General features: G+C 34.1%; 1 protein-coding gene across 3 annotated transcripts in view; it reads right to left on the bottom strand.

Annotated features, from left to right (window-relative positions):
- Window positions 1–14,065: 14,065 nt before the first annotated feature.
- Window positions 14,066–25,750, bottom strand: part of LOC142336804 (uncharacterized) — a 44,671-nt gene continuing 32,986 nt past the window's right edge. For all 3 annotated transcript variants that reach the window (XM_075385735.1, XM_075385750.1, XM_075385742.1), the window contains 4 exons: window positions 21,852–22,206; window positions 19,588–19,880; window positions 15,405–15,708; window positions 14,066–14,832 (listed from right to left, as the gene is read on the bottom strand). In XM_075385735.1, the coding sequence (XP_075241850.1) occupies window positions 14,543–14,832; window positions 15,405–15,708; window positions 19,588–19,880; window positions 21,852–22,206 (1,242 nt within the window). In that variant the 3' untranslated portion in view covers window positions 14,066–14,542. The remainder of the gene's footprint in view (window positions 14,833–15,404; window positions 15,709–19,587; window positions 19,881–21,851; window positions 22,207–25,750) is intronic.

Raw genomic sequence — 25,750 nt, 5'->3', positions numbered from 1 at the left:
GGGAAAAACTCCGTAGCAAAGTGAAAAGAGCGAAAAGTGGCCGATTCAAAGTTCCAATACAAAGAAAGATTATAATTTTTGCATATAAAATTTTCGATGTCTCATGAGCATGATAAAAATATTAAATTTTTAAAATCTCGATGTGTCTCGCATTTTTTATTAACTTATGATTTCCAACATTTTGTGCTTTCTGCCTCTATTTATGTCTAGCATTTAAAGAAACTAACTCTCTCAGACAAACTTTCCCTCTTTCTATTTCTCTCTTACACGCACATACCACACACACGCACTCATGTTCATATACCCACAAAACAAAATCCCGAAACTAAAAGAATTTTAAATATTTTCTTTTCTGCAACTGATCTTAACCCATGTTTCTATCGTTAATTTATGCCTTGTTTCATCTGCAAAACTAGGGATCCAACTTCTTGAGTCAATTGTCTAGGTAATGGTAAAAATGACACTAAAATTGACTAACTTTTTCAAATAAAAATTAATTATTTTTTTGAAGTTTCAAGAGCATAATGAGCCAACCACCTTTTCAAAATCTCGCAGATGTATTCCCGGCTAAAATTAGCAGACAGAATTTACGTTTTAAAAAATTAAAACCGAAAATAGTAGAGAATATTAAGTACTTTTCTAATTTTCTGACAGTTTTTGCAGTTTGCCTCTGTCTATTACGTGACGGAACGTCAAATGCTGTCCTTCAAGGCTCTTGTTTAGTGGTATTGCAGAAAATTTTATTTTTCGGCTTCTTCACTCTCCGGAGTAATTTTCAAGAAAAATCTTTCTGAACTGAAAGAAAAACGTTTTTCATCTTCTCAAAAACGCTCTTTGATTTTAATATGGGGACTTTCAAAGTAAAAAAATTTGTTTATTTTTCAATTTACAGAAGAACCCACATTCTGGAAAAGATCAAGTCGAAAAATTTCGAAATACAGAATTAATAATTTTTCTTATTTTATTGTCTAATATCCGAGGGAACGTTAAAGGCTCTTATTTAGTACCATTGGAGAACATTGGTTATCAGCAAAATTTAAGTTTCGGCCTTTTCACTCGTCGGATTGTTTTTATAGGGTTTTGATAATTTTTAAAAATTGCGAAGAACGATTTCAAAATACAGAGAAGTTGAAAAAAAGAACTTGTATTAAGTTTCTCAACCTGGCGGCCAATACACTCTAACTCTCAAATTTTTCTTTATTGAATACTTCTAGAGAAGGTTAGTTCGAACGATCTCCTCTGACATAAGGAATCAAATGAAAAAGATAAGAGCACCAATTTTGATTTTCAATGTTAAATTTGGTTGATTTGTTTTTAATTCCATGAAACCTGTTTGTCTCCCCGGTTTGGAAAACCTGAAATGGTTAGTTCTGATGAAATGACAAAAATGTGGGCAAAAATTTTGATAAAAAAACATTTTTACATTTAATTCTACGATTTTTGTCATTCTGAGAGCTACAAAATGCCTGAAGTCTACTACTTTCGAAAAATATCTGATCGATACGGAGCAACCCTGGTAATGGATTTGAATCGGCAGAAAACAGGGACACAAAAAAATTTTGTATATATTGATTTTTTCGAAATTTTTGGTCAGATAGTTAAAATCGTAGTTTTTAGGCTTGAAACAGTAAAGAATTACTCATGACAATCAAAACTTCTTTAAACAACTCTTTTCAGTTCAAATTTCTCCGTCCGCATTTAAATTTCAATGCAATCTGTCTCCCCCCCGAGCGGATTTTTTGCTTTTCAAATTTTTCTCAATTTTTTAATGTTCCCCCTTCTTTTTCAAATCTAATAATTTTCTATTTCTTTATATCAACCAAAACTAGATCCCGAGGGCTAAAAGGGTGTTTTCGTTTTTTCTCTACGGTGCATAAACAGAAACTGAAAGACTGAAGAAAAAAGACAGCCTCGCATAAATTTTCCTCCATTTTGAAACAAAATCCGAATTTGCTCAAGCTTAGCTTCGATAACTCTTCAAAAGATTCAAAATTCAAAAACCCTCAATTATTTCAGTTCTACAAGCGAAAAGTTTTCTAACCATTCATCTGAAAACCCGGCGCAAGAAATGTTTCAGTACGGCAACTTTAAAACAGCTGAGCATATAATATCCCTTCACCGTTAGTTCTGATGAAATAACAAAAAAACTTGTTGGCAAAACTCTCATAGTTTTGAAGATAAAACATTTTTCTACATTTAGTTCAATGATTTTTGCCATTTTGAGTGCTATAAATTGCCTGAAGTCTAATATTTTCGAAAAATAAACTGTTCGATACGGAGCAACCCTGGTAATGGTTTTGAATCGGCAGAAAACAGGGACACAAAAAATTGTATAAATTGATTTTTTCGAAATTTTTGGTCAGATAGTTAAAATCGTAAATTTCAGGGTTGAAACAGTAAAGAATTACTCGTGACAATCAAAACTTCTTTAAACAACTCTTTTCAGTTCAAATTTCTCCATCTGCTCTTAAATTTTAATGCAATCTGTCTCCCCCCCTCCCCCGAGCGGATTTTTTTTGTTTTTCAATTTTTCCTTCTCAACTTTTAATGTTCCCCCCTTCTTTTTCAATTCTGATAATTTTCGATTTCTTTATATAAACTAAAACTAGATCCCGATGGCTAAAAAGAGTGTTTTTGTTTTTTCTCTACGGTGCGTAAACGAAAACTGAAATTTCACTTATGAAAAAAGACAGCCGCCTATAAATATTCCTCCATTTTGAAAAAAAATGTCGGAAAGAAAGGAGACTGGTTTCTTTAAGTGGACTCCAAATTGGCAAAACACAGAACACGAAACAAACTTTGGTTTAAATTTTTGTATTCTGTGCTATAAAACAAATACATGTCTCCCCTCAAACCATTTTGAATTGCTGCTCGATCACATTTTTTAAATCCAGGAGCGCAACTAATAAAAGGAATCCTTTTCATGGTGATTGCGAAGGTGATAATCACACTAGCACAAATTTGCTTGAAACAAAATTGCTCTGGTATTAAATAAGTCAACCTCAAAGTGGAGACTTCGTTATCTCTTCCATGTCACATTTGTTTAAAGTCATGGATCAGAAAGTCATAAAGAAGATGTACATATACAAGAGCTATCAAAAAGCCTGCCATAGGTAAAACAAAACATCTGCAGAAGATTTCGCAAACTTCTGATATTAATGTGAACTTTTCATGAATAAGCATTTAAAAAACCCTTGCTTGCTTAAAGAAAAAGATTTTCCGGGAAAATGTGATAATTTGTTAACAAAATTTTTTGAACATTGATTGGACCAAACTAACTTTTTGTTCAAAGTAAAATGTGGATGTTCACGGAAAAAATTTGCGATATTTACGTTTAGCTCAAAACCCATTAATTGCTTTTTTGAAAAATAAATTTTATATATTTAGAAGTCAAAATGCATACAAAATCCGAATTTGCTCAAAAGCTAAGCTTCGACAACTCTTGAAAAGATTCAAAATTCAAAAACCCTCCATTATTTTAGTTCTACAACCGAAAACCTTTCTAACCATTCAGCTGAAAACCCGGCGAGAGAAATATTTCAGTAAGCCAACTTGAAAAACATAGCTGGCAGATTGCCAGAAAATAGCCGCAATAGATTCGTAGATCGGCAGTCTAAAACAGTAAAAAAGACAGACCAAAAAATTTCGTCTTTTCGTTGAAGGCTGATCTGTTATATTTTGATTAAAAATCTGTATGTTATTGCTGCCTCTATTAGCTGATCTCAAATAACCTTCATTTAGAGTGACACACACCCATTTGACCTTATCTCTTTGAATTAAAGTAAATAAAAGTCAATTTCAAATTGAGGAAGTCATTTTTGAGAGTGAGGTAAGTCAAGTGTGACCAAAAATTTAATCACGCGCATGAACAAAAAAACTCGCTCCACTAAGAGCGAAAAATGACGTCACACATGCAATTCAGTTGAAATTGCATGAACGAATGAACAAAAAGTGGCTGTGACGTCATATGGTCGTAACAAAAATCATGACGACGAAAAAAAACATAGCAGGACAAGTCCTGACGTACAATTCAAAGAATTTTCATTGACTAAACAGAAAATCTAGACCTAGAATGGGCTATGAGTGAATTCAGAAAACCATTTTAAAAAAAATCAGAACAAAACAATAAGAAAAAAACAGAACATCAATATCAAAATGCCGCATGTGAGCAAAAAAACCCTAGCGAGAAATGAAATTTTAATTCAAACGAAAAACTAGGCCTACAATGAGCTGTGAATAGATTGGGAAAACCATTTAGAAAAAAATCCGATCCAAAAAATCGAAAAAACAGTAAAAATCAGAGTGAAATTGCCGCATGTGAACAAAAAACCACTACCGAGAAAGCGAATTTTTGTTCAAACACCGTTTTCTCACTCTACTTTAAAATTAGAGCGAAAAAAATTCACGCCGCAAAACCACTCGCTTTTTCGCTCCATTTCCTGTTTCGGCGTGACCAACATCACTACTCCAATTTGACTTCAAAAATCGTGAAAATGTGTGAACAGATCTTAAAAAAAAGACAGCGCCCCAATACAATTCAAATTCTTTGAATTGTAAAAAACCAAGAGAAGGCCAATAATAGCCCCAGCTATGGCTGTGCGGCTATTAAAAAAACAGCTGAGCATATAATATCCCCTCACCAGCGCACATCGGTGCAAAATGGGTAGAAAAGACATTTGCTATAGGTTAGAATTCTCTAATCATTTATTGTACGACAATAATAAATTCTAAAACTGTACCAGTTAACTGCAATGAACAGAGAGCAACAGAAAATATTGTAATAATAAATTAATTCACTCATTTTTATCAACGGCGAACACCGTTAAACTAATAGTCACAGAAACAACCTTCGCTGTTGCAACATTCGGAACTGTTTTCTTTCCCACCGTGACCAATATTTTTGATTTCAATGCCAATTGTGAACAAAATAAGGTTTGTTTTTGCACTGATAACAATTTGTATAGGCTTATAAGAGGTGGAACTGCTCATTACAATTTATACCAATATAAAGTTGTAAAAAAAGCAATTATGGAAGATACCAATCTACCGGGGCGAGGGTGCAGTTCCAAAAATTTGTATAAATTTAAGTAATAGCAACACAAAGCTTCTGCGGGCGATAGTTTGGTGCCCTTATCTATTTAAAGACCGGTTCCCCTCAAGTAGCCACCATAGGCCACGTAACACCCGATACTGAATAATGAGCGTGCAGATTAATTAAAAAGAATTATTACATGGTCCTAGAAAATTAAAGGGGAACGATTCATTCCACTATTACCAAACTATGATCTACAATTAAGCTAACACAAATTTTTCTTTGAGATGTTAAAGCACAACTTACTGTCAGTCAGCAGAGCCTTCGAGTCAAACTAGTCCTACATAACTTATAAATCAGAAAACAAATTTCATCGGCACGTAGCCAGCACAAAATTTGACCAGCGCATAGAATCACTAAATAGCACTTCTCAAAAATTAATAATTATCAACACTCCCATTGTTCGAACAAGTTCCGGACATCTGAATTGCTGAATTTCAATCGAATTTTGCCACCAAGATTTCAGTCCAGTATTGGAAAATTTTAAGTTAAACAATCTGAAAATAGATAAGATCAGAAATATGACACTAATTTTTTTTGTGATTAAATAAGGGCTCGGGGTCGCAATTTCGATGCTTTCTTGTAACGGTAAAAAAACATCATTTATTTTACCAATAAATTGAATCAAAATTTCGATGAACATTGTTCAAGAGCTGAAAGATCAACAGGAATGGCTTGAGGTTAAGATTATGTCTTGATAGACAATGAACGAGTGCTTCTACTCTTGAAGCTGTAGGTATGTACAAAGAGGTTTTAACCATCAATTGTTAAGATTTCGTATTAATATTTTACAAATATCATGGAGTTGTGAAATTGCTGGAATTGCTAGTGACACGATGCTTTCTGACAACATTTGCTCATCTCCAACAGATTTAAGGATAGCGAAAAGTGATTCTTTAGGAATCAAAGAAATTAGTAGATGTCATTAAAATAAGATTGGAATGGAGTTGATAACATTAATCCGATAAGAATAAAGAGACAATCTGTAGCTTTTAACATTCACCCGGACACACACCCAGTCGCAGTGCGTTTCAGCGCTGTACCATTGATTTTCTATAGTAACCATTACTGTACCAGACAATTAAAAGAATGGAAACTTTTGTCAGTCTGCCCAGACTCCATTAAGAAACCTCTCAGCATGACCTCAGGCTGCCCAGTGTCCCTCATCTTCGCAGTCTCAATATTAGTTTTTTCCACATTTATATAGTTATTATAGACTTTACAAATTTCGAATTCGGAAATTTCAAAATGGCTGCCCCTCAAAAATCATGTAACTAGGTCCAACAACCAAACAGTAATAGTTGTGTTCGCATTTGTAATTGCTACTGCTACCAATACTACTTCTATTAGTAGAGGTGGTGGAAACTGGGGTGGGGGTAGAGGTCGACGTGGGTGTCAGAATTAGTTGTAATCGCAGTAATCGTACAAAGATTGTGAATGGTGAGCGACACTGGGCCAACCGAGTAATCGTATAAAGATTGTGAATGGTGAGCGGTTTTCTGGCGACAAGACATAGATCTTCGGTTGTATTGTCAGGCTTTCCGAGTAGCTTAGCTCTAGATAATCTTGGCATGCATTTTCGAAAAAAACTTTTAATCTGATGTTCTCTCTCTTTCTTGCAGTGCAATCTCTTGAGCTCTGAAATTTCTTTCATCAACTGCATCCTGAGCTCCTTGATTTGCTCGAGGAGGATAGGCTTCAGGAAATGGGTCGAGGTAGAGAAGCAGAGTCATATATTGTGATGATACCAGAAATTTCTCTGGTGAGTCAGTATTGGGATCAGCTTGATGATCTCAAGATTTATTATATCAGGTTGTGGAAGCTGTGGATAACAAGTGATTTCCATAAGCTGTTAGGCTAAGCGCTAAATTGTTTATCGTAGCATCTGGTAATCTTTCAAAATAGCGAAGTCTTTTAAATGAAGTTGTAAAACGCGTGCCTGTTGTGCACCTTCAATTGCGTCTACTCCTATGGTCCTCAAAAAAGATTTTCAAACTCTTAAACTCTTTATCTAATTCACCCTAAGTGTAATCTGTTGTGCCATACAAAATTTAATGTTGATTGATATGTACACTTTGATGAGTTTTATTAACCGTCGGGTGTTTTTCAGATTACGTGCAAGTTGGACTTCAGTTCAGTCTGTGAGCCAAGTTATTAGATAGTTTCAAAAATTGATCTCAAAAACAGAAAAATATACCTCTGATCGTGTTGTATCGTGGTTTTATGAATATAGGCTGAATAATATTAAAATGAATTCAGTATTCATCAATTTATTCGTTGATGATATCACAAACAACATACTCCATGACTCCTCAAAAATGAGTACAACCGACTGTGGTTGAGTAGTGTTCAGCGAGCTGTTTAAGCACTACATCAATTTACAGCACTAAGCTATGATCGAAAAATGGCTTTTCAACGAAAACTCACTATGCCTTCTGACGTAGCCCAGGAAAGTTGAATTGTTACATAGATTCTACCAGCGCAATCATATACCAGTTCCGTTGTAACAAAATTTTGTCTGGTATAAGAGAAACTAACAATTTTAATCTGTTTGTTTGGTTGATTGTCTTGTGCAAGCAATAAGGCTAATCAAGTATTATGCTATAATGTTAAGTATTTAGGATTTCTACAAGCATTTAGCATTGTTTTCTGTTTATTTCTTGAAGCCAAACTTTCTGCACCAAGAAAAAAAAGACGGAAGTGAGCAACAAAAAAAGACGGAAGTCAAAAAATTTGATTCAATTCAAAGTTCATTAAACTCTAAACTCTGTAAACAATATAAAATGACAGCAGTTGAACTGGAATTCCACAAAAGCTATCACTTATATTAAGTACAACCAAAAAACTCGCAGTGGCTTGAAAAAATCTGAATAACAATAACGAAAAAAATCAGAAAAATGAAACATGACAAAAGAGGGCTTAAAATTGTGAAAAATCTTTTAATTGAGGAATTGAGAACACGCATTTTGCCCAAAAACTTAAGTACCGAAACATAAACAAGGCTTTGAAAAAGTCACATGTGATAAAAATTTTCTGCTCGCATACTAAGATATGTCAAATTCAATTTTGTGTGCTATCTTTCAAATAACAAATTCGGCAGTTTTCCGGAAAAATGGATTTTGTAGTTAGACATACTCCTGTTTTCCAATGAGTGGATACAGGGATTGGTATCAAAAACCAATTAAAATCATCTTGGTAACGAAGACTAATCAGAACATAGTTCAAATACCGAGCATCTAAAACCAGTCATAACGGTCTTTTTACATTTACATTTTTGATTCCATTTTCCGTTACTAACTCTGTTCATTTTAAGCAGCCCTGCTGAGCAGCTGCCGTTTAAAAATACTTCGAGCAGAACTAGCGAAAAAAGAAACAAGCTTAAAAATGTCAAAAATATTTCACGGAAAATGTTGCACAAGCTGTCAAACAAGGTAAAGCTAAATATTGACGAAGTAAAAAAAAACAATAATAGAACAATTATCGTGATGTTTTTTCAAAGGAATCAAAGCCAAAATCAAAGACTTTTGATTGACTAAACAAAAAACTAGACCAAGATTGGGCAATAACTGGAATGAGAAAACTTAAATAGAAAAAATTCCAATGAGAAAAATGAAAAAAATTAGCAATAACTGAAGTCAAATTGAGAAAACAAACACAAGAGAAAGCGAGTGAATTTTTGTTTAAAAACAAGTTTCTATGTCTACTTTAAAACTAGGGCAAAAGCATTTCAATTCTGGCCAAAAACTTATGTGCCGAAACTTAAGCAAGGCTTCGAAAGTCGCTTTAAATAAGGATTTAAAAATTATTTCTATCATCGTAAGTTATACACTCCCATTGCCAAAGTATATCTGACATTGCAAATCAAGTTTTGTTTCACGCTTAATTTCACGCCGAAAAACCTCTTGCTGTTTCGCTGTAATTTGACTTCAAAAATCAAGAAGATGTGTGAACAGATCATATAAAATCATAGCTGGAAGAATTCCGGAAACACCTCCAAAAAACAAAAACATTCAGTACCAAACCAAACTAGTACATACCTAAACTAAAGCAATTACACAAATACTAAGTAATATCAAGCTATAACAATTTAGTGTTGGGTTTACTGGAGCAAGCAAAATTGAATTCAATTACATCAATCAGTAATAATAAGAGAAACCAAACAGATTCAAAACAACAGAATTTTGAAAGAAAAAATCGTGATTCCACTAAAATTCATTTCATTAAGAACATTTGGTAAGTTTGAAAAAAGTCCAAAAATTCTTAAGAAGTTCAGATACTGATAGGCTGAAAAAACTGATGCTAAGAATTGTCATGAAAGGGCTCAAGCTACTAGTCTGAAAAAACAGCACATTAAACTGTGCGACCCAAAAGACACAATGTTAAAGCCAGCATTAGCCAGATTTTGCTCTTAAAAAGTAACAGACAAAAACTTAAATTGAGGTTTCAAAAAACAAGCATTTTTGTTTTGGGGTCACCGCAATTAAGACAAAAATAAGATATTTTTTTCCTCTTGATGGAAATATTAGCAACAAAATCAGTTTGAACTATTGCCAAAAGTACATTAATCAACAAAAACACAAAAAATAAAAATATTCAGATGCAAAAACTGTTTATAACCAGAACCGTGACCACAAGAAAAGTCGCAGGAAATGATTTATCAGTCAAACATTCAAGACGGAACTCCATCAAATTCTCAATGCTGAATTACATGAAAAGAAATTAATATTGAACCAAATTAAAACGAAAGACATTCAGGGGAACGCTAAAAAATAAGTTTTTTTAACAACTAAAAAAAGTAAAAACAAAAAAGCTAAGGACTTCAGGTCTTAAGAAAATGCCCGAGTGATACATGCTATAATGTGTCGTATAAAATGGTTATATTGTAAAAAAAACATTGGAAACAAAAAGTCATCTTATTAATTTTGAAAGTTTAAAATCAAATTGAAAAATTGAAACGCCCCACCCATGCTTAGATTAAATGGGAAAAAAGTTCAAAGATTCGAAACAATAAATTATTCTTCAAAAAACATCCAACAAAATTTTGAAAATTGCACTTACGAAAAATTGGTCAAAGAATTTTAAACAATTAACGGCACAAAAGGGTTTAACTTTCAAAAAATAAGTTAAATCCCTGACAATGCACAGGAATAATTTTTGCATTTAAAATCAAAATAAGAAACAAAAACTGAGAAAAATTGGACAAAAACAGCCGAAATCGTATTATCAAGTGTACAATTTTAGAAAACCAAAATACCTCACGTTATAGATATGCATTCAATGCATAAGTTACGAAATGTAAATTGCCATTTGCATTGATTTTTTATTTTAAAAAATGTTCGCTTCAAGATCAAAACAGACGAAATTCAACAAATGACAAAAATCAACTAGAAAATTGTAAAACTTACGCCGTTTTGAACTTGAAACGCATTATTAGGCTCCCCAAAATACTGTGGAATCAATTTCAGAGGGCTTAGAATTAATACGGCATCAAATAATAAACTATTTTCACAAAAAAAAAATTAAAAGAAAAAAACTGGGCCAATTGGACAAAAAAAAACGGCTATGAACGGTTATCTATATGCACCATCATTCAGTCAACAACACTTTTCGAAGCCGAAAATTCATTCATTGAAGGCAATGCATGATCAAAAAACTTCTCTCACTCAGAAAAGATAGTTTCGCTCTTAGAAATTCAAGAAACAAATGACAAAAATCAACTAGAAAATTGTAAAACTTAGGCCGTTTTGAACTTGAAACGCATTATTAGGCTCCCCGAAATACTGTGGAATCAATTTCAGAGGGCTTAGAATTAATACGGCATCAAATAATAAATTACTTCCACCAAAAAAACAAATTAAAAGAAAAAAACTGGGCCAATTGGACAAAAAAACGGCTATGAACGGTTATCTTTATGCACCATCATTCTGTCAACAACACTTTTCGAAGCCGAAAATTCATTCATTGAAGGCAATGCATGATCAAAAAACTTCTCTCGCTCAGAAAAGATAGTTTCGCTTTTAGGTCAAAACTCCGTGTGAACGAATAGTACCTCCGGTAAAAAAAAAACCAATAATCCTCTTCGAGTCGTAATAAGGACTTCTCCAAAACTCCTCTTCGAGCCGTAAAAAAAACAGCGCCCCAATACAATTAACATAGCCGGCGGATTGCCGGAATAGCTGCGAAAGAATAGACCTGCGTGCCATATAATAGAGATAGAAACAGATACAGATCTAAATTGAAAAAAAATCGACGCCGCTCAAAAAACTAGGCTAAAAAACATTCAGCGATAAATTAATAAAGCTTGTTAAAATTCATTCCGCAGAAGCCTCTTATTAGGGAACTTTACTACACAAATGAGTTCCTTTGACCTTAAACAAATTCAAAATAAACTTAAGTTTTAAAGTGCAAAAGTCATTTTATTGAGTGAGGTAAGTCGCGTATGATCAAAATCTAATCACGCAAATAACCTAAAAACTTTTGCTAAAGCGAGTGAGAACTGACGTCACGCGCGCAAATGCCGTTAGTGAGAGGAAGAAGTTATTCAGAAAATTTGACTTTTCAGCTTTGCTGTGTGAACAAATTTAAAACGAAAAAAGAGCGTCAGACGACGAAACAAAAAACATAGCCGGAAGAATTCCGGAAGCGACTCGAAGCGTAAAAACTTGACAAAACCCTAATTGCAGCTGAAACCATTACCTTTTTTTAATAAACCGCAAACCCGTAAACTCATTACACCCCCCCCCCCCCCCCCCCCGGTCTGATCTAAAAATTGGTGAAATTTGAACCACTGTCACCAAGAGAAACAAAATGCCGCAAAAAAATTTATTATTGAAAACGTTTGGTATGGATAAGTGCAAAATAATTAGGATAGTCAAAACACTGATAGTCTCAAAAAGCTGACAGGGCTATCAACTGCCCTCAAATAATTCATGATTCTAATCTCAAAAAGGTCGCTAAAGCAAACCGCAGATAATAATAAATTAGAAACTAAATTAAATTTTTCAAAAAAAAATTGCCCAAAGTTAAGAACCAGAAAACTACAACAGTTAGATTTCTCATCACTGCAATTAAGACAAAAACAACATATACTTTTTTCTTCTTGTATATATGCTAGACAACATGATTTCAAACTAATTCAAAAATTAAAATAACCATAGAAAAGCAACCGAGTAATATTTAAATGCAAAAAAATGTTTAAGAACAACACCAAGGTCGGAAAAAAATACAATAAAAAATAATAAGTAGCAATTCTGGAAAAGGCTTTCTAGTAAACTCTTAGTACTGCAATATGTTGAATGAAATCAATTGCAACCCAAAGAAAGGACGAAAATCTAAGAAAGAGCCGAAATCATTCAATTTGTTAATAACTGAAAAAATCAATAAGACCAGTATAAATGTAGGTGCCAGGACAGAGCTAGAATGATACAAGCTAGAATGTGAACAATATGGACACAATGTAAGGAACACCGTAACAAAGACTACTTCGTGATTTTTGAAACTTCAAATCAAAGTTTAAAAGTTTTGAAAGTTTAAAAATCAAATTTATAAAAAAAAACTAGAACTAACACCATTTCATTTTTCAGCATTCGAGACATAGAAAAAACAACGATACATCCGAGAGAAAAATCGATCCTCCTGAACAGATCAAAAAAAGAAAAAGCAGAAATCAAACATACGAAACATTGAAACATTTTGCAACAAGGTCAAAAAATTTTCAGGAATGCATTTATAAAAAAAATTTAACTAATTTTTAAAAATTTAACGCTAAAAAATTATTGACGTTTTTATTGAAACGAAATTAAAGCCCCTCATGTTGCACAAAAAGAATATTTCTAGTAATAAAAACCAAAATACAGACAAAAAACTGAGAAAAATAGGAAAAAAACTAACAAAATCGGATTAGCATATGTACAATTTTATAAAACAAAATTACATCGAGGTAAAAAGAGGCATCGAGTATATGAATTGTCAACGGGAAGTTGTCATATTGACTGATTTTTGACAAAAAGACGGCTAAAAGATCCAAAAATGAAGAAAACAATAGGAAAAAAGCCAAAATATAATTTAAAAATCAAGAAATTTATGCCAATTTTGAACTTGAAACGCGTTTTCAGGCTCTGCAAAACACTGTGCTATTAATTTCCAAGGTTTACATTTCAATATAGCATCGAATAAAAATCATTTCTACAAAAAACCAAATTATAAGCAAAAAAAATGGGCCACTTAGACGAAAAAACGGCTAAAAACGGTTATCTATATGTGCCATTCAGTCAAAAACTACTTTTCAAAGTCAAAAAGTCATTCACTAAACGCAGCGCATGATCAAAAAACTTCTCTCGCTCAGAAAAAATTAGTTCACACGGCAATTTTTCTCACTTTCGCTTTTAGGTCAAAACAGCGTCTGAACGAATAGTACTTCCGGTAAAAAAAAAACCTTAAGAAAACCAATACTCCTCTTCGAGTCGTAAAAAAAACCAAGAGCACCGCAATATAGCTACGCTCAGCTTACAGCTTCGCAGCTATAAAAAGTCTTTTGATTTTTTTTTAAAACAAGAGAAGTCCAATAATAGCCCCCAGCTATCACTTTGGGGCTAGTAACGAGAACAGTTCAAGATTCAATTAAGTTTTGTGACATCGTTCCAGTGCGATCTTCTGTCACTCTTTGTTCGCAACCGTTGACATAACAATAATTGCGAGACAAAAATGAATTGTAAAAACAATTTCAGTTTCAGACAACTGTTTAATTTTTTAGTCTTAAGCAGCCATAGCAGTTTCTAGCATGAGTAAGTAATCTAACAGTTAATAATAAGGACTTCAGCACATGATCAAGTGTGCAATTTTTTGTCTATCCGCCAGCGTACTGTTCATTAAAATAAAAATAACAACCTCGTTTCAGTCTTATTATTTGATATTAAGCCTTTATAAAGTTTGACTCAGCTCTGCTGATACTATTCTCACCTCAACTCAAATCTATTACACAATAAATAATTAACAATTACTATCTCTAACAAAATACAATATATTTGACATGAAGTGTTGTTGTTATTATTAATAAACTACTTGCAACTACGAAGCACCATTGATTAATTTTGCATTGAGTGTCTTGCAGAATGAGTCGAAAGTGTCGAAGGGGGAAAGCTGGCGTGATTAACTGTAAGAAGATGAGAAGCAGCAGCAACTGCAGCAGCCGATGCTATCTCGCTTGATGCAGTTTGGCAAAGTATCCTCGACTTCACACGGAGATTAAGAGCAGTGACCCAACTCTAACTCTAAATATCATCATCATCTATCCTTACAATGCTAAAGTATGTGTCCGATTAATTGTGACATCTCGTGTTCTTAACAATTCAAAACAACGCTGCTGCACAGTCTATACTATCATCAAATAGTTCCATCGCCCATATATTTCCAAATATGGTCATCTGGTCGATCGAATCGCATCCAAACGATTCAAATTTTCCACAATTTCAGTTTGAATCCCAAGATCTCGCTCATGACAGCTGAGACTGCGGATAAGACAATAACTCGCATGATATTGTACAGAGCGGAATTCATCACCAATCCAGAGACCTTGAATGGTGACTCAACTTCACTGATCAGCCGACAAGCTAACTTCAACACTCGGTCTGCAAGAAAGTATTCTTCGCGCTTCTCCGGTTTATTCTCCATGCGCAGACTCAGATTGATTCTTTCTGTAGTCAACATGGCAGTGTTGCTGTACTTTTTGTTCACTTTTGTCCCTAAATGAACAATTTAGAGTGTTTACTAGATTCAAACATACCAGACTAACGTCGGGCGAATTGCTCTCAAACGACTGGCGAGCGGTTGGCTGTAGTAGTAAACGGCTTGGTTTTTGCAAAACTTAATACAGAGGGTGCATTAGTTAGGGGTGAACGCTGGGGGGTGAGGTGGGGGGGGGGGGGGAGGGGTAGCTAGAAGACGCACAAAAAAGACCACAGAACTAATATTAATGCTAAAAAAATAGTCTGAGAGCAATTAAAAGCAGCTCTTACAAGACAATAAATTAAATCTTTTTACAACACTAATTAATGATTGTTTCTTGATAATAAACTTCAAGCTAATTTAATACCTTATCACAATGTCCAAATATTCAAAGAAAATGTTCAAGCCGAAATCGCTTTGGCTACGAGCATTTTAGCAAGTATTCGAAAACAAAAATTGCTGTGAAATTTGAAGTTAAATTAGACAGACAAAAACAAATTGTGTATTTAATATACACATTCATCATACAAATTTGTATAATTATAGACCCCACCTTAAGGGCAACTACTTTGACAACCCTTTTCATTACCGATAGTGATGAATCTGAGCAGCAAGCTTCCCAATGCCAGACACCACATGATTGCAATCCAGGATGCTAGGTTAGGGTACGTAATTTTAGCCTCATTGCTGTTTCCACTCCCACCAGCCCCAGGTGAGTTGGCAGCCGACTCTGAGGAGCACTGGTTGGACGAGGAAGAGGACGTCTGGTGCGCAGAGTCATTAGCGTTGCTGTGTTGTTCCAGCAGTTTGAAGCAGAAACAGGAGATCGAAAGGATACAAAAGAGGAGACAGTTAGACACAATCACTTCCACTGTCTTCTGTGGTCCGTGTGCCTAAATTTGGAGGACATAAAAGTAGAAGTGATTTACGAAAATGTATGGAAATCAATGGGTAAAAAACAAAAATGTAAGAAGGTCAACATATTGAGACAATTTCAATTAAAAAAATCTTTCCCAGTCATTCTCCCTCACAAACCCTATTTATACATAATTGTTCCGACCCCACTTCTGGGGGGAGGAACTATATACTCAAATGAGCTTTTTTTGTTCAGACAATTTTGGCCGATCGATATATTAATCGTAGAGAAATGTGAGTGGTATCATTAAAAAGCTGTCCAGCGTAGAATTCAAAATTAAAAAGATTTTTTTTTTATTTTCGTTTTCTTCGAGGAGTTATTTTTCTTCAAATTCAAATACTTTCTAGAAAAATAGTATTTCAAAATTAAATTTCACGCCAAAAAATGAAACAATTCTGTTTTCCTAACAGACTAAAGGCGATAAAAAGAATAGTTCTGGTCTCATAGGGAAGTTCACTATCGAAAAAAAATCGAATTCTATTTGAGAGCTTTTTTTAAAAATCTTTTCTTTTTTTGCTTTTTTAAGTCACCAGAGACAAGCCACTTTTCATATCGAAGTTCCGTTAATGCCAAACCTCCTTTACAGTCAAATGAAGCCCGATGAACAAAAAATATTGTTTTCAAAGAATTGCTCATTTTTGAATTCGTTTTAAATTTTCGTTTTAAATGAGTTTTTGAGTTTTCGTTTTAAATGAAAATTGGAATTTCCTTTTGCGGTTTTTCATATTTTTGGAGTCCTATGGCATGGAATCACTAACTAACATTGCAATATGTTCCGTAATGAACATTAAATGAAAATATCTAGTGCTTTGAGTGGACAGCTACTGACTGTTGAGACTTTAAAAATAATTTTTCGAGATTTTTTTTGAACATTAAGCAATTATAAACTTTTTTCGTGAACTGTTAGTCAATCTGGTTATTGACAGGACCCACTTGCTTTCTACTGTAATTAAAATTAATACGGTTAGCGGATTTATCTTCTAACTATTGGTTATATGACTTTAATGACACAAGATTTCAAAAATTTGAAAATTTTGGAAATTTTCGTATTATTGGTTACTTTTGAAATCTTTTCACATTATCCAAATACTGATAGCTAAAATTGGCTTAAGAAGACGTTCCCTAGATCCTTGATAAAGTTTCAACAGTAAAAATTGCTGTTTAAATGGCTTCGACACTTTTTTTGCATTTTTCTACTGAATTTTTGGTTTTTGACTGTTTTTGTTGTTGTTTTCATAGTCATATGACTTATTGTGATGTCCTATTGATTACCTTTGCATGACAAACATCCCAGTACTCCCATCGGGGCGTATTTGAGGGTATTTAATGACTTCCGTTGAAAGCTATTGAATTTAATAGCTGTTAAGACTCAAGATAATTTTTCGAAAATTTTTTGAACATTAACCAATCTTAAACTTTTTTCTAAACTGTTAGTCAGCCTCAGTATTGAAAGGACCCACTGGCTTTCTACTGCAACCATTATAATTCTGTTTAGCGGTTTTATCTTCTAACTATTGGTCATATGACTTCAGACACGATTTCAAACTTTTTTAAGAAAAATTTTGCATAGTTTCGTATTATTGGTTACTTTTGAACTCTTATCACGTTATCAAATATTATAAACATTATCAAAAAATTATTCTAATCCCATTGGCTTAAAGAAGAAGTTCAGTGGATCACAGATAAAGTCTTCAGGGAAAAGCTAATGATTTATTTGACTTCTCGCACTTCTCTACTGAATTTTGGTTTTTGCCTGTTTTTGTTGTTGTTTTCATAGTCATAAGACTTATTGTGATGTCTGATTTATTATCTATGCATGACTAACATCCTCTTCCTCAAATCGATTTATATATGAGCGTAGTTATTGACCTCCGTTGAAAGCTTTTGAGTTTAATGGCCGTTAGGAGTTGAGAATTTCTTTTGAACATTGACCAATCGTAAACAATTTTTATCGTGAACTGTCAGTCAGTCTCAGTACTGAAAGAATCCTTTTTTTATTGCAGTCAAAATTAATCTGGTTAGCGTTTTTATCTTCTACCTATTAGTTTTAAAGCTTAAATGCCACGAGATTTCATATTTTTTTAAGTTTCGGCTACCTTTTCTTATTTTTGGATCCTTTCGAAATCTTGTCAGATTATTGTATTAAAGATAGTTCTCATTGGTTTAAGGAAGACGTTCAACGGATTATAGCTAAAGCTTCTAGAGAAGAGCTTATGATTTAAACTGCTTCAACATTTTCTTCTGGCTCTTTTCTACTGAATTTTTGGCTTTTGCCTGTCTTTGTTGTTCTTTTTATAGTCAATAACTTGTTGTAAGGTCTTCTTGATGAAATATGAATGGCAAACGATTTTGTTGTCCCATCGAGTTATAATTTAGCGTGTTTACTGGCTTCCGTTGAAAGCTAATGAATTTAATGGCGTTGAAAAAACGAGTTTTCTCAAAACTTCGTAATTCTGATTTATTTGTTCATATTTGTTGATTTTTTGAAGTTATATTGACAAAAAGAGGAATCCTATTGATCTTAAAAATCTGTTGAAAAAGAAAATCTTTTAGTGAAAAGTTCATTTTCTTAATGCCTTCGACACTTCATTTTTTCCTGAATTTGCTGTTTTTGCCTGTTTTTTGTTCTTTAGGTAGCCGTAAATTGCTGACAGGTCTCATAAGCTTGTAATTGAGGATTGAATGAATGATGTTACCGGAAGCAGTCAGTTTAAAGCGAGTGGTCTTAAAGTTCGTGATAAACATTTTCAAATGTTTTTCAAACTTTTCAGTTTTTTTTTTGTCAAATTGTAACTTATGTTCATCAATGAGGGGTCCATCCAATTTCTTGTATTTCAAAAAAGAACATCTACCGATATTATTTGTTACTGATGTTTTGTTTGTTGGACGAAATGCTTTTTTGAAAACGTTTTTTGAGTGGTCAATTTTTATGTTTCTTTTTCTCTTCTTTCAGAACAATCGCGTAATAACAGATCCCAATGGTTTTCAAATGTGGCCCAAGTTAACTTATTTAAACTCTTAGTATAAATCCTTCAACTGAATCATTAGAAACAACAATTGAAATAAAAATACATAATGTTCAGACAATAGCTTACGATTTCAATGGTAGCAATAGTCTGTGTTTTCGCAATTCGTTTGTAATTTTTTCAGTTTTTCTTTAGTTCCTTTCTATGGCTTAGCTTAACCAAAGACAGGCCTTTTGGGTATGTAGTGACGTTTAGTAATTTATCAAGGATCATTCAGTCAAAAGCTAATGATTTTTAAAACTTTTGAAATTTCTTGGTTTAAAAAACGTTGATTAGTTTTTGAATTTCGCCTCATTGTTCTTTCTCTTTGTCGAATTTTTACCTAGTCTCATTAAGAAAACTTTCCATCTGCTGTTTAGTTCGGAAAAAGTAAATCTCTGTAGTTAAGGTTTTATCTGATTGCATTTTGACGGTTGTTTACTAAGTGCTTTTACATTTAGATATTTGAGTTTTTGCATTTAATTTTTTTTAGTTTTGCTTATTTTGTTTGTTTTTTTTCGCGTAGTCTTTTTATTGGCAGATCTTGTGAGCGCTGTAATGAGGCATGGCATTATTTAATTCAATTAGTAGTTTGGGTGCAAAATTTTTTTTCAAACTCAAACATCTATTTTTGTTATCTCTTCATTTGGTTGACAATTACGTCAAAAATGTAGATGAGCTCGGGTCGGAACATCATGTGCGGAACATCACATTAACGAGCCTCCTTGTTTCTAATATATTCCCTATTCACTTTCTTCTACATCAGAAAATTGCCCAGTACTTTGGCATGATGCTCGTACTTCAAAAAATCATCACTTCTGTGATCGAAAGGTTCCAAATAATTCTCCAACCTTAAGTTTGAATCTGATGTAGAGCCACATTTTGATGTTCCTGACTTTGGTCAGTCGGAAATGAGGTATCTCACACTTCCTAGCCTTGCGGGAACTGGTTAGTCTGTAGAGATACTTGGAGTAGTAGTACCGTTGGAGGTAAGTCCTCTCAGCTGCTGCCAGAAGCAGGAAGAACACAGTGCATGTCATGAAAGAGCTCAATGCACAGAAGTAGCTTAGGTAAGTTTCCATTCTGATGAAATTTGTGGCCGCTACTTTTTCCAAATCGGCGGCAGCTATTAGTTGCGCTACGTCTGAAACAGTTAAGACAACTCACTATTTCCAGATACTGATACAATATGTGAAAAACTTGAGATAGTCTCTATAATTGCGAACTGCAACCATTGGCGGCAATCTAAATGAAAACCAAGTCAATCATGTTTGTTTGACGACGAACGATTAGCCAATCGACCATCCCGATTTTATATCTTTGACCAAAATTTTGCTGTTGATGATTGAAATAAAAGGCAAGATGTAATAAACATAGCCGGCAGATTGCCGGAATAGCTGCGAAAGAATATACCCGCGTGCCGTATAATAGAGATAGAAACAGAGACAGATCTAAATTGAGAAAAAAAATCGACGCCGCTCTAAAAGCTAGGTAAAACATTCAGTGACAAATTAATAAAGCTTGTTAAAATTCATCCCACAGAAGCCCCTTATTAGGGACCTTTACTGCACATATGAGTTCCTTTGATCTTTAACAAAATCAAATAAAACTTAAGTTTTAAATTGCAGAAGTCATTTTATTGAGTGAGGTAAGTCACTTGTGATCAAAATCTAATCACACAAAAAACGTTTGCTAAAGAGAGTGAGAAATGACGTCACGCGTGCAACGCCGTTATTGAGAGGAAGAAGTCAATAAAAAAATTTGACTTTTTCAGCTTTGCTGTATGAACAAATATAGAACGAAAAAGAGCGTCAGACAACGAAAGAAAAAAACATAGCAGGACAAGTCCTGACGTACAATTCAAAGAATTTTCATGGACTAAACAGAAAGCTAGACCTAGAACAGACTATGAATGGATTGGGAAAACCATTTAGAAAAAAATACGATCCAAAAAATCGAAAAAACTGTAAAAATCAAAGTGAAATTGCCGCATGCGAACTAAAAACCACTAGCGAGAACGCGAATTTTTGTTCAAACACCGTTTTCTCACTATATTTTAAATTTTCAGCGAAAAAATTTCACACACCAAAACGACTCGCGTTTTCGCTCTACTTCCTGTTTCGGTGTGACCAAAATCACTACTCCAATTTGACTTCAAAAATCATGAAAATGTGTGAACAGATCTTACAAAAAAGACAGCGCCCCAATACAATTCAAATTCTTTGAACTGTAAAAAAAACCAATAGCACCACAATATAGCTCCGCTCAGCTTACAGCTTCGCAGTTATAATAAAGATGGCCAGCACAGGGCGGAATTACAGCTGAAAAACTACTACGGCCGAGATCAACAAAACTAGTCAGCTAAACAAGGCAGACTCCGATTAAAAAAAGACAATGGGTGCTTAGAAAAATAAGCGACTACCGTGGGAAGAATTGCTCTCGAACGACCGCCAAGGTGTTGGTTTCGGTTGCAGCTGGCTAGCTGAAGCATAGGGAGGCTAGCCAAAGTGCAAGGCGTAAAAGCGGGGTATGAAGGTCTAAAATCGCCCCTCGAAGCAGGAAATGTTCATCAGGAGCGTCGCTTAACCACCGTAATATTGGAGCATAGTAAAGATATGAGAGAGCAGCTCGGAGATTTAATGCTTTCCAGATTTACTAGTCAATCCTGAGTACATCGTATCACTCAAGCGAGGAAAAGAACGGTCAAGCAGCAAAAGATGATGCAAAACTTTTGTAAAAAAAATATAACATGAAGAATACCGGAAACAACTCGAAGAGTCGAACATACAATAATAATGAAGCCCAGCGGTAGAAAACAAAAGTCAATGGTCGAATATGCTTCAAGTTAAAACATCGAAAGAATTATTTCTTTAGGTCAGAGCGCATTAAAACATGCACCATGTGTCTGACATCTTCAACATTTTTTCAGCAATTCCTAGAAATTTACTGTTTAAATATTAAAACAAAAACAGAACGCCGTTACTCTCGGCCTACTCTCTACAAATGTATGGCCAAGTTACAAAAATCTATAGTATCTTTCACCGATTTAGAAACCAAAAATTAAACGATATCAGTAGAATGTCAACAAATCATTCGTCCGAAACAAGCTGCTCACCTTCAAACATTATGAAGTCGCGGATGGCAAAATATCTGTAGATAAAGGGCGAACCGCTGATAAAAGCAGCACAGAACACACCGAATGCCAGGTAGAAGTTGGAGTTGCGGATCGAGTCAGCTCTAGTCACAATCATATCGACCACCTGTTCAGCCGTCAAGTTAGCCTTGTTACACTTGCCCATCTGGTTCCAAGTGATTATTTTCACAGTCTTCTCAGGTGTCTGGCTCATTGAAGTGCCAGCAGCTCCAGTCGAGGCAGCATTTGCTGATCGGTTGTACATATGATGGGATGGTTCATCGGCTCCAGGGTAGTGATCGTAGGTGGTCGAAAAGTTTTCACCATTTAAGTTCACCTTAACATAACGATTTTTCAATTGGACAGTTTTCGACCATTTTTAGCATATGTTGCCTAACCAGATAACCCACAAACAATCTCGAGCTATTCGTTATTTGGAATGAAAATAATTGATATAAAAATAAAGAACATGCCCGGCAAATGGCCGAAAAAAAAACGCGATAGAGCTCCTTGACCTTAATTAGAATTGAAACAAGAAAATGCAGGAAAAATTACAGCCTCTTATTTTCAAAATCTCAGGTTAGATTCGATGTGTATGTTTTATGACACACGGAGAAGAGTTTTCAAAAAACAATAAATTCCTTTTTAAAATTATATGTAAGGTTTAGATTTAGAAGTGTTAAGCACTGAGTTTTCAGGTTCGGGGTTCAGGTACACTCGGAAGGTTGACCATCATTTAGTATATTAAATAAATTTAAACTCCATCAAGGGAATGCAGAAGTCATTTCTATGAGTGATTTAAGTGAGAAATTTAGAACACAATTGACCTAAAAGCTGACACAAACGAGAAAACAAATGACGTTATACACACATATTGAACTGCATAACGGCAGACTTCACTGAAAAATGAAAAGTCAAGTCGCCGCAATAAAAATTGATGGAGACGACGAGTCTTAAAAACATAGTTGAAATAATTCCTCCTGTCTCTGCTAGGAAAACAGAGCTTTCAATGAAACGGTGCCTACTAAAACCGTACAATAAAGTCCAAACAAGCGCACTTAAACAACTTTCTTCAAAGCAATTGAATACATCGAAATGCTTACACAACAAATTTCAAGCCAAGACATGCTCACAAAGTTCTATTTTAAAGAAAAATTGAAAAACTGCAAGAAATTGGCAACTCGGTTCTCTGTCAAATTTGTCAACAAAATCACTGTTTTAAATCAACAAAAATTTAATCAATGGACATCTAAGAATTCCTTTAGAACAAAGCGTATTTCAATTCCCATGGAGTGGAATAAAACAAAATAGGCGGAAAAAATTGCTAAAATAGCCTAAAAACATGCATGTCAGCAAAAACCATAAATTTGACTAAAACAAATTAAAAACGCATAAGCTTCAAAACACCATCCACACCAGACTACAAATATTACTCTAGCATTAAAACAACTCATAGAATAGATTTTAATAAACTCCTCAGGACTAACTATTTCAAAAAGCACCAGAAAACATTAAAATTAAAAAATCGAAAACAGACAACAGATGAAATAGTGACGCAGTTAATTAAATTTGAAAACAAAGACAACATAAAACAGAAATCAATCCAATCGAAAAGTCACTAAAACCAAGAGAAAGACTAACTGACATCAATAAAGGCTCCATAGACCGTCAGATTTTAAAATTAAAAACGAAAATCAAAAAGTTTCTAAAAAGGCAAAATGACAAAAAATCTGTCAAAATTCCATTTTAAAGTTTAAAAAATTCAAAAAAGGTCAAAAATGATCCCAAGCGATCAATGATTTATATCTCATGTAAGAAAAGGGAAAAATTTGTTAACACTGTTCCAAAAAAAAACGTCACGGCAGCAAAAAACCGAGCTCATTTAAAAAAATACAACTAGATTTTCACTCTCTCACAATGATGCTTGAAAGAAAACCTCTCTAAATTCTCTCTCTGCCTTAAACTTTTCTTCAGCAGATTGACTTAAACATTGCTTTTCACTTTCGGCATTTCATTTTGACTTCATGTTAAGTAAATCATCTGAAAGAGAAGTCACCGATTAAAAATAGCCGGCAGAATTCTCGAAAGCGCTCGAAAGAGAAAATTGACTACTTTATTTGGCATAATAAACCTTGAAAATAATGATAATCACTTTGAAACAATATAAGGAAAATGAACTTAAAAAACACAAAACAAAAAAATTTATAAGGTTGCGACTCCAATAATTATTTAAAAGGAACATGCGATAGGGTTGATTTTCAAATATTTAAAGACTAACACTTGAAAAAATCAAATAAAAAATCAAGGTGAAAGGAACTGAAAACATTGCAGGCAGATTGCAAGAAAATGTAGATCTGCAGTCATAAAAATATTTAAGAAACCAAGAAAGAGAATTTGCACTTCTTTTTATAACTCCTGAGACAGTTATTTTGTTTAAGAATCAGCATAACTTATTGCTGCTTCTATTAGATGCCCTCAAATCAAATAACCTTAAATTAAAGTGGCACACACTCAATTGACCTTATCTCCTACAATTATAGTAAAAAGGTCATTTTAGTTTGGAAAGTCATTGTTGAAAGTGACAAAAACTAGCTCTATGACGAGTGTAAAAAGACGTTGCTCACACAATTCAGTAGAAATAAACAGAAAGCAGAAGAAATTGAAGGTGAGAAGTATTTAGAAATAAACAGAAATTGAAGGTGAAGGTGACCTCACGTGTGTAGCAAAAAATATCTTGACCAATGATAGCCCCAAATAGCGCTCCGCGGCTATTAAAATCCTTTGCAAAAATTTGGAATATAATTATCCACAAATAGATGAAATGCTAATTCCCAAACAAGTTTTATCGCTTTTTCTGCTCAAGCATTGCCACATCCAACACCTGGCAGAAATACAAAGAGTAAAAAATTCAACTAATGAAAAGAAAACCAGAAAAAAACAAACTTGTCTGATTCAGTGAAAAGTGCCCTGTCTTATCTCCACTGGATATTTCAGGAGGAACACCCTCATCCGAAGAGCTCAAAAATAGACCAAACAAAAAACTAGAGCGAAAAGCACACAATTAGATGTAAGCAAAAAAATGAAAAACAGTCAAAAATCGACAAAAATTAGCTCAAAAATCTTAGTATAAATTAAATCCAAAGGCAGCCAAAACAACTATAACAATTAATTTGAACCACAGAAGTTCTAAACGCTATAAGATTTCGGAAACCTTTAGATAATTGAAAACATGAACCGACTAACGTCGGAAAAATTGCTCTCCAATGACAGGCGGCGCAATTTAATTCAGGGGCTGTAGCCTCGATAATTTTTTATGGATGCAAAAACATCAGCTGACGGTAGGATTCGAACTCCGACCTCTTGAGTCCAATTCCGTCACATCAACGGAGGCATTAACCACTCGGCTATCAGGGACTTGTCATCGAGTCCCTAACAATCGATTTTGTTTGAACAACAAACATCATTTCGGAGTGAGAGCAATTGAAACCACTCAAAACTCAAGAGGAAGTGCGTGAAAAAGCTACTTGAAAAGCGCAGAACGGTCAAGCGAAAAATGTGCATAAAAAAGACACACGTTTACAATAATTGCTACTCATTCGAGAGCAAATAACAAGCACTTTTAACTGAAAAAACAGGTGTCTAAACAAAAAGTTTAAACACCTATTCCACTGCTTGGAATAATGTCGCACGTGATAAATATTTGCTCGCTTAGCAAAAAAATTTTCTTTTACATCCCTCTTTCTCTCTTTCCCACTCTCTCTCAAACTCTATCTATCATTCTCACTATCTCCCAAAACTGCGACTTGAACAGAAAACCTCACTTCTTTCAGCTCTGCAGCAATTTGACCTAAACACTTCATTTTCAAGCGTTTCATTTCCTG

The sequence above is a fragment of the Convolutriloba macropyga genome, chromosome 1 (assembly GCF_964194025.1).
Source record: "Convolutriloba macropyga chromosome 1, txConMacr16.3, whole genome shotgun sequence".
Classification (NCBI taxonomy): Eukaryota; Metazoa; Xenacoelomorpha; order Acoela; family Convolutidae; genus Convolutriloba; species Convolutriloba macropyga.
The sequence above is the reverse complement of the archived record's forward strand: the minus strand, read 5'-3'. Positions and strand labels throughout refer to the sequence as shown.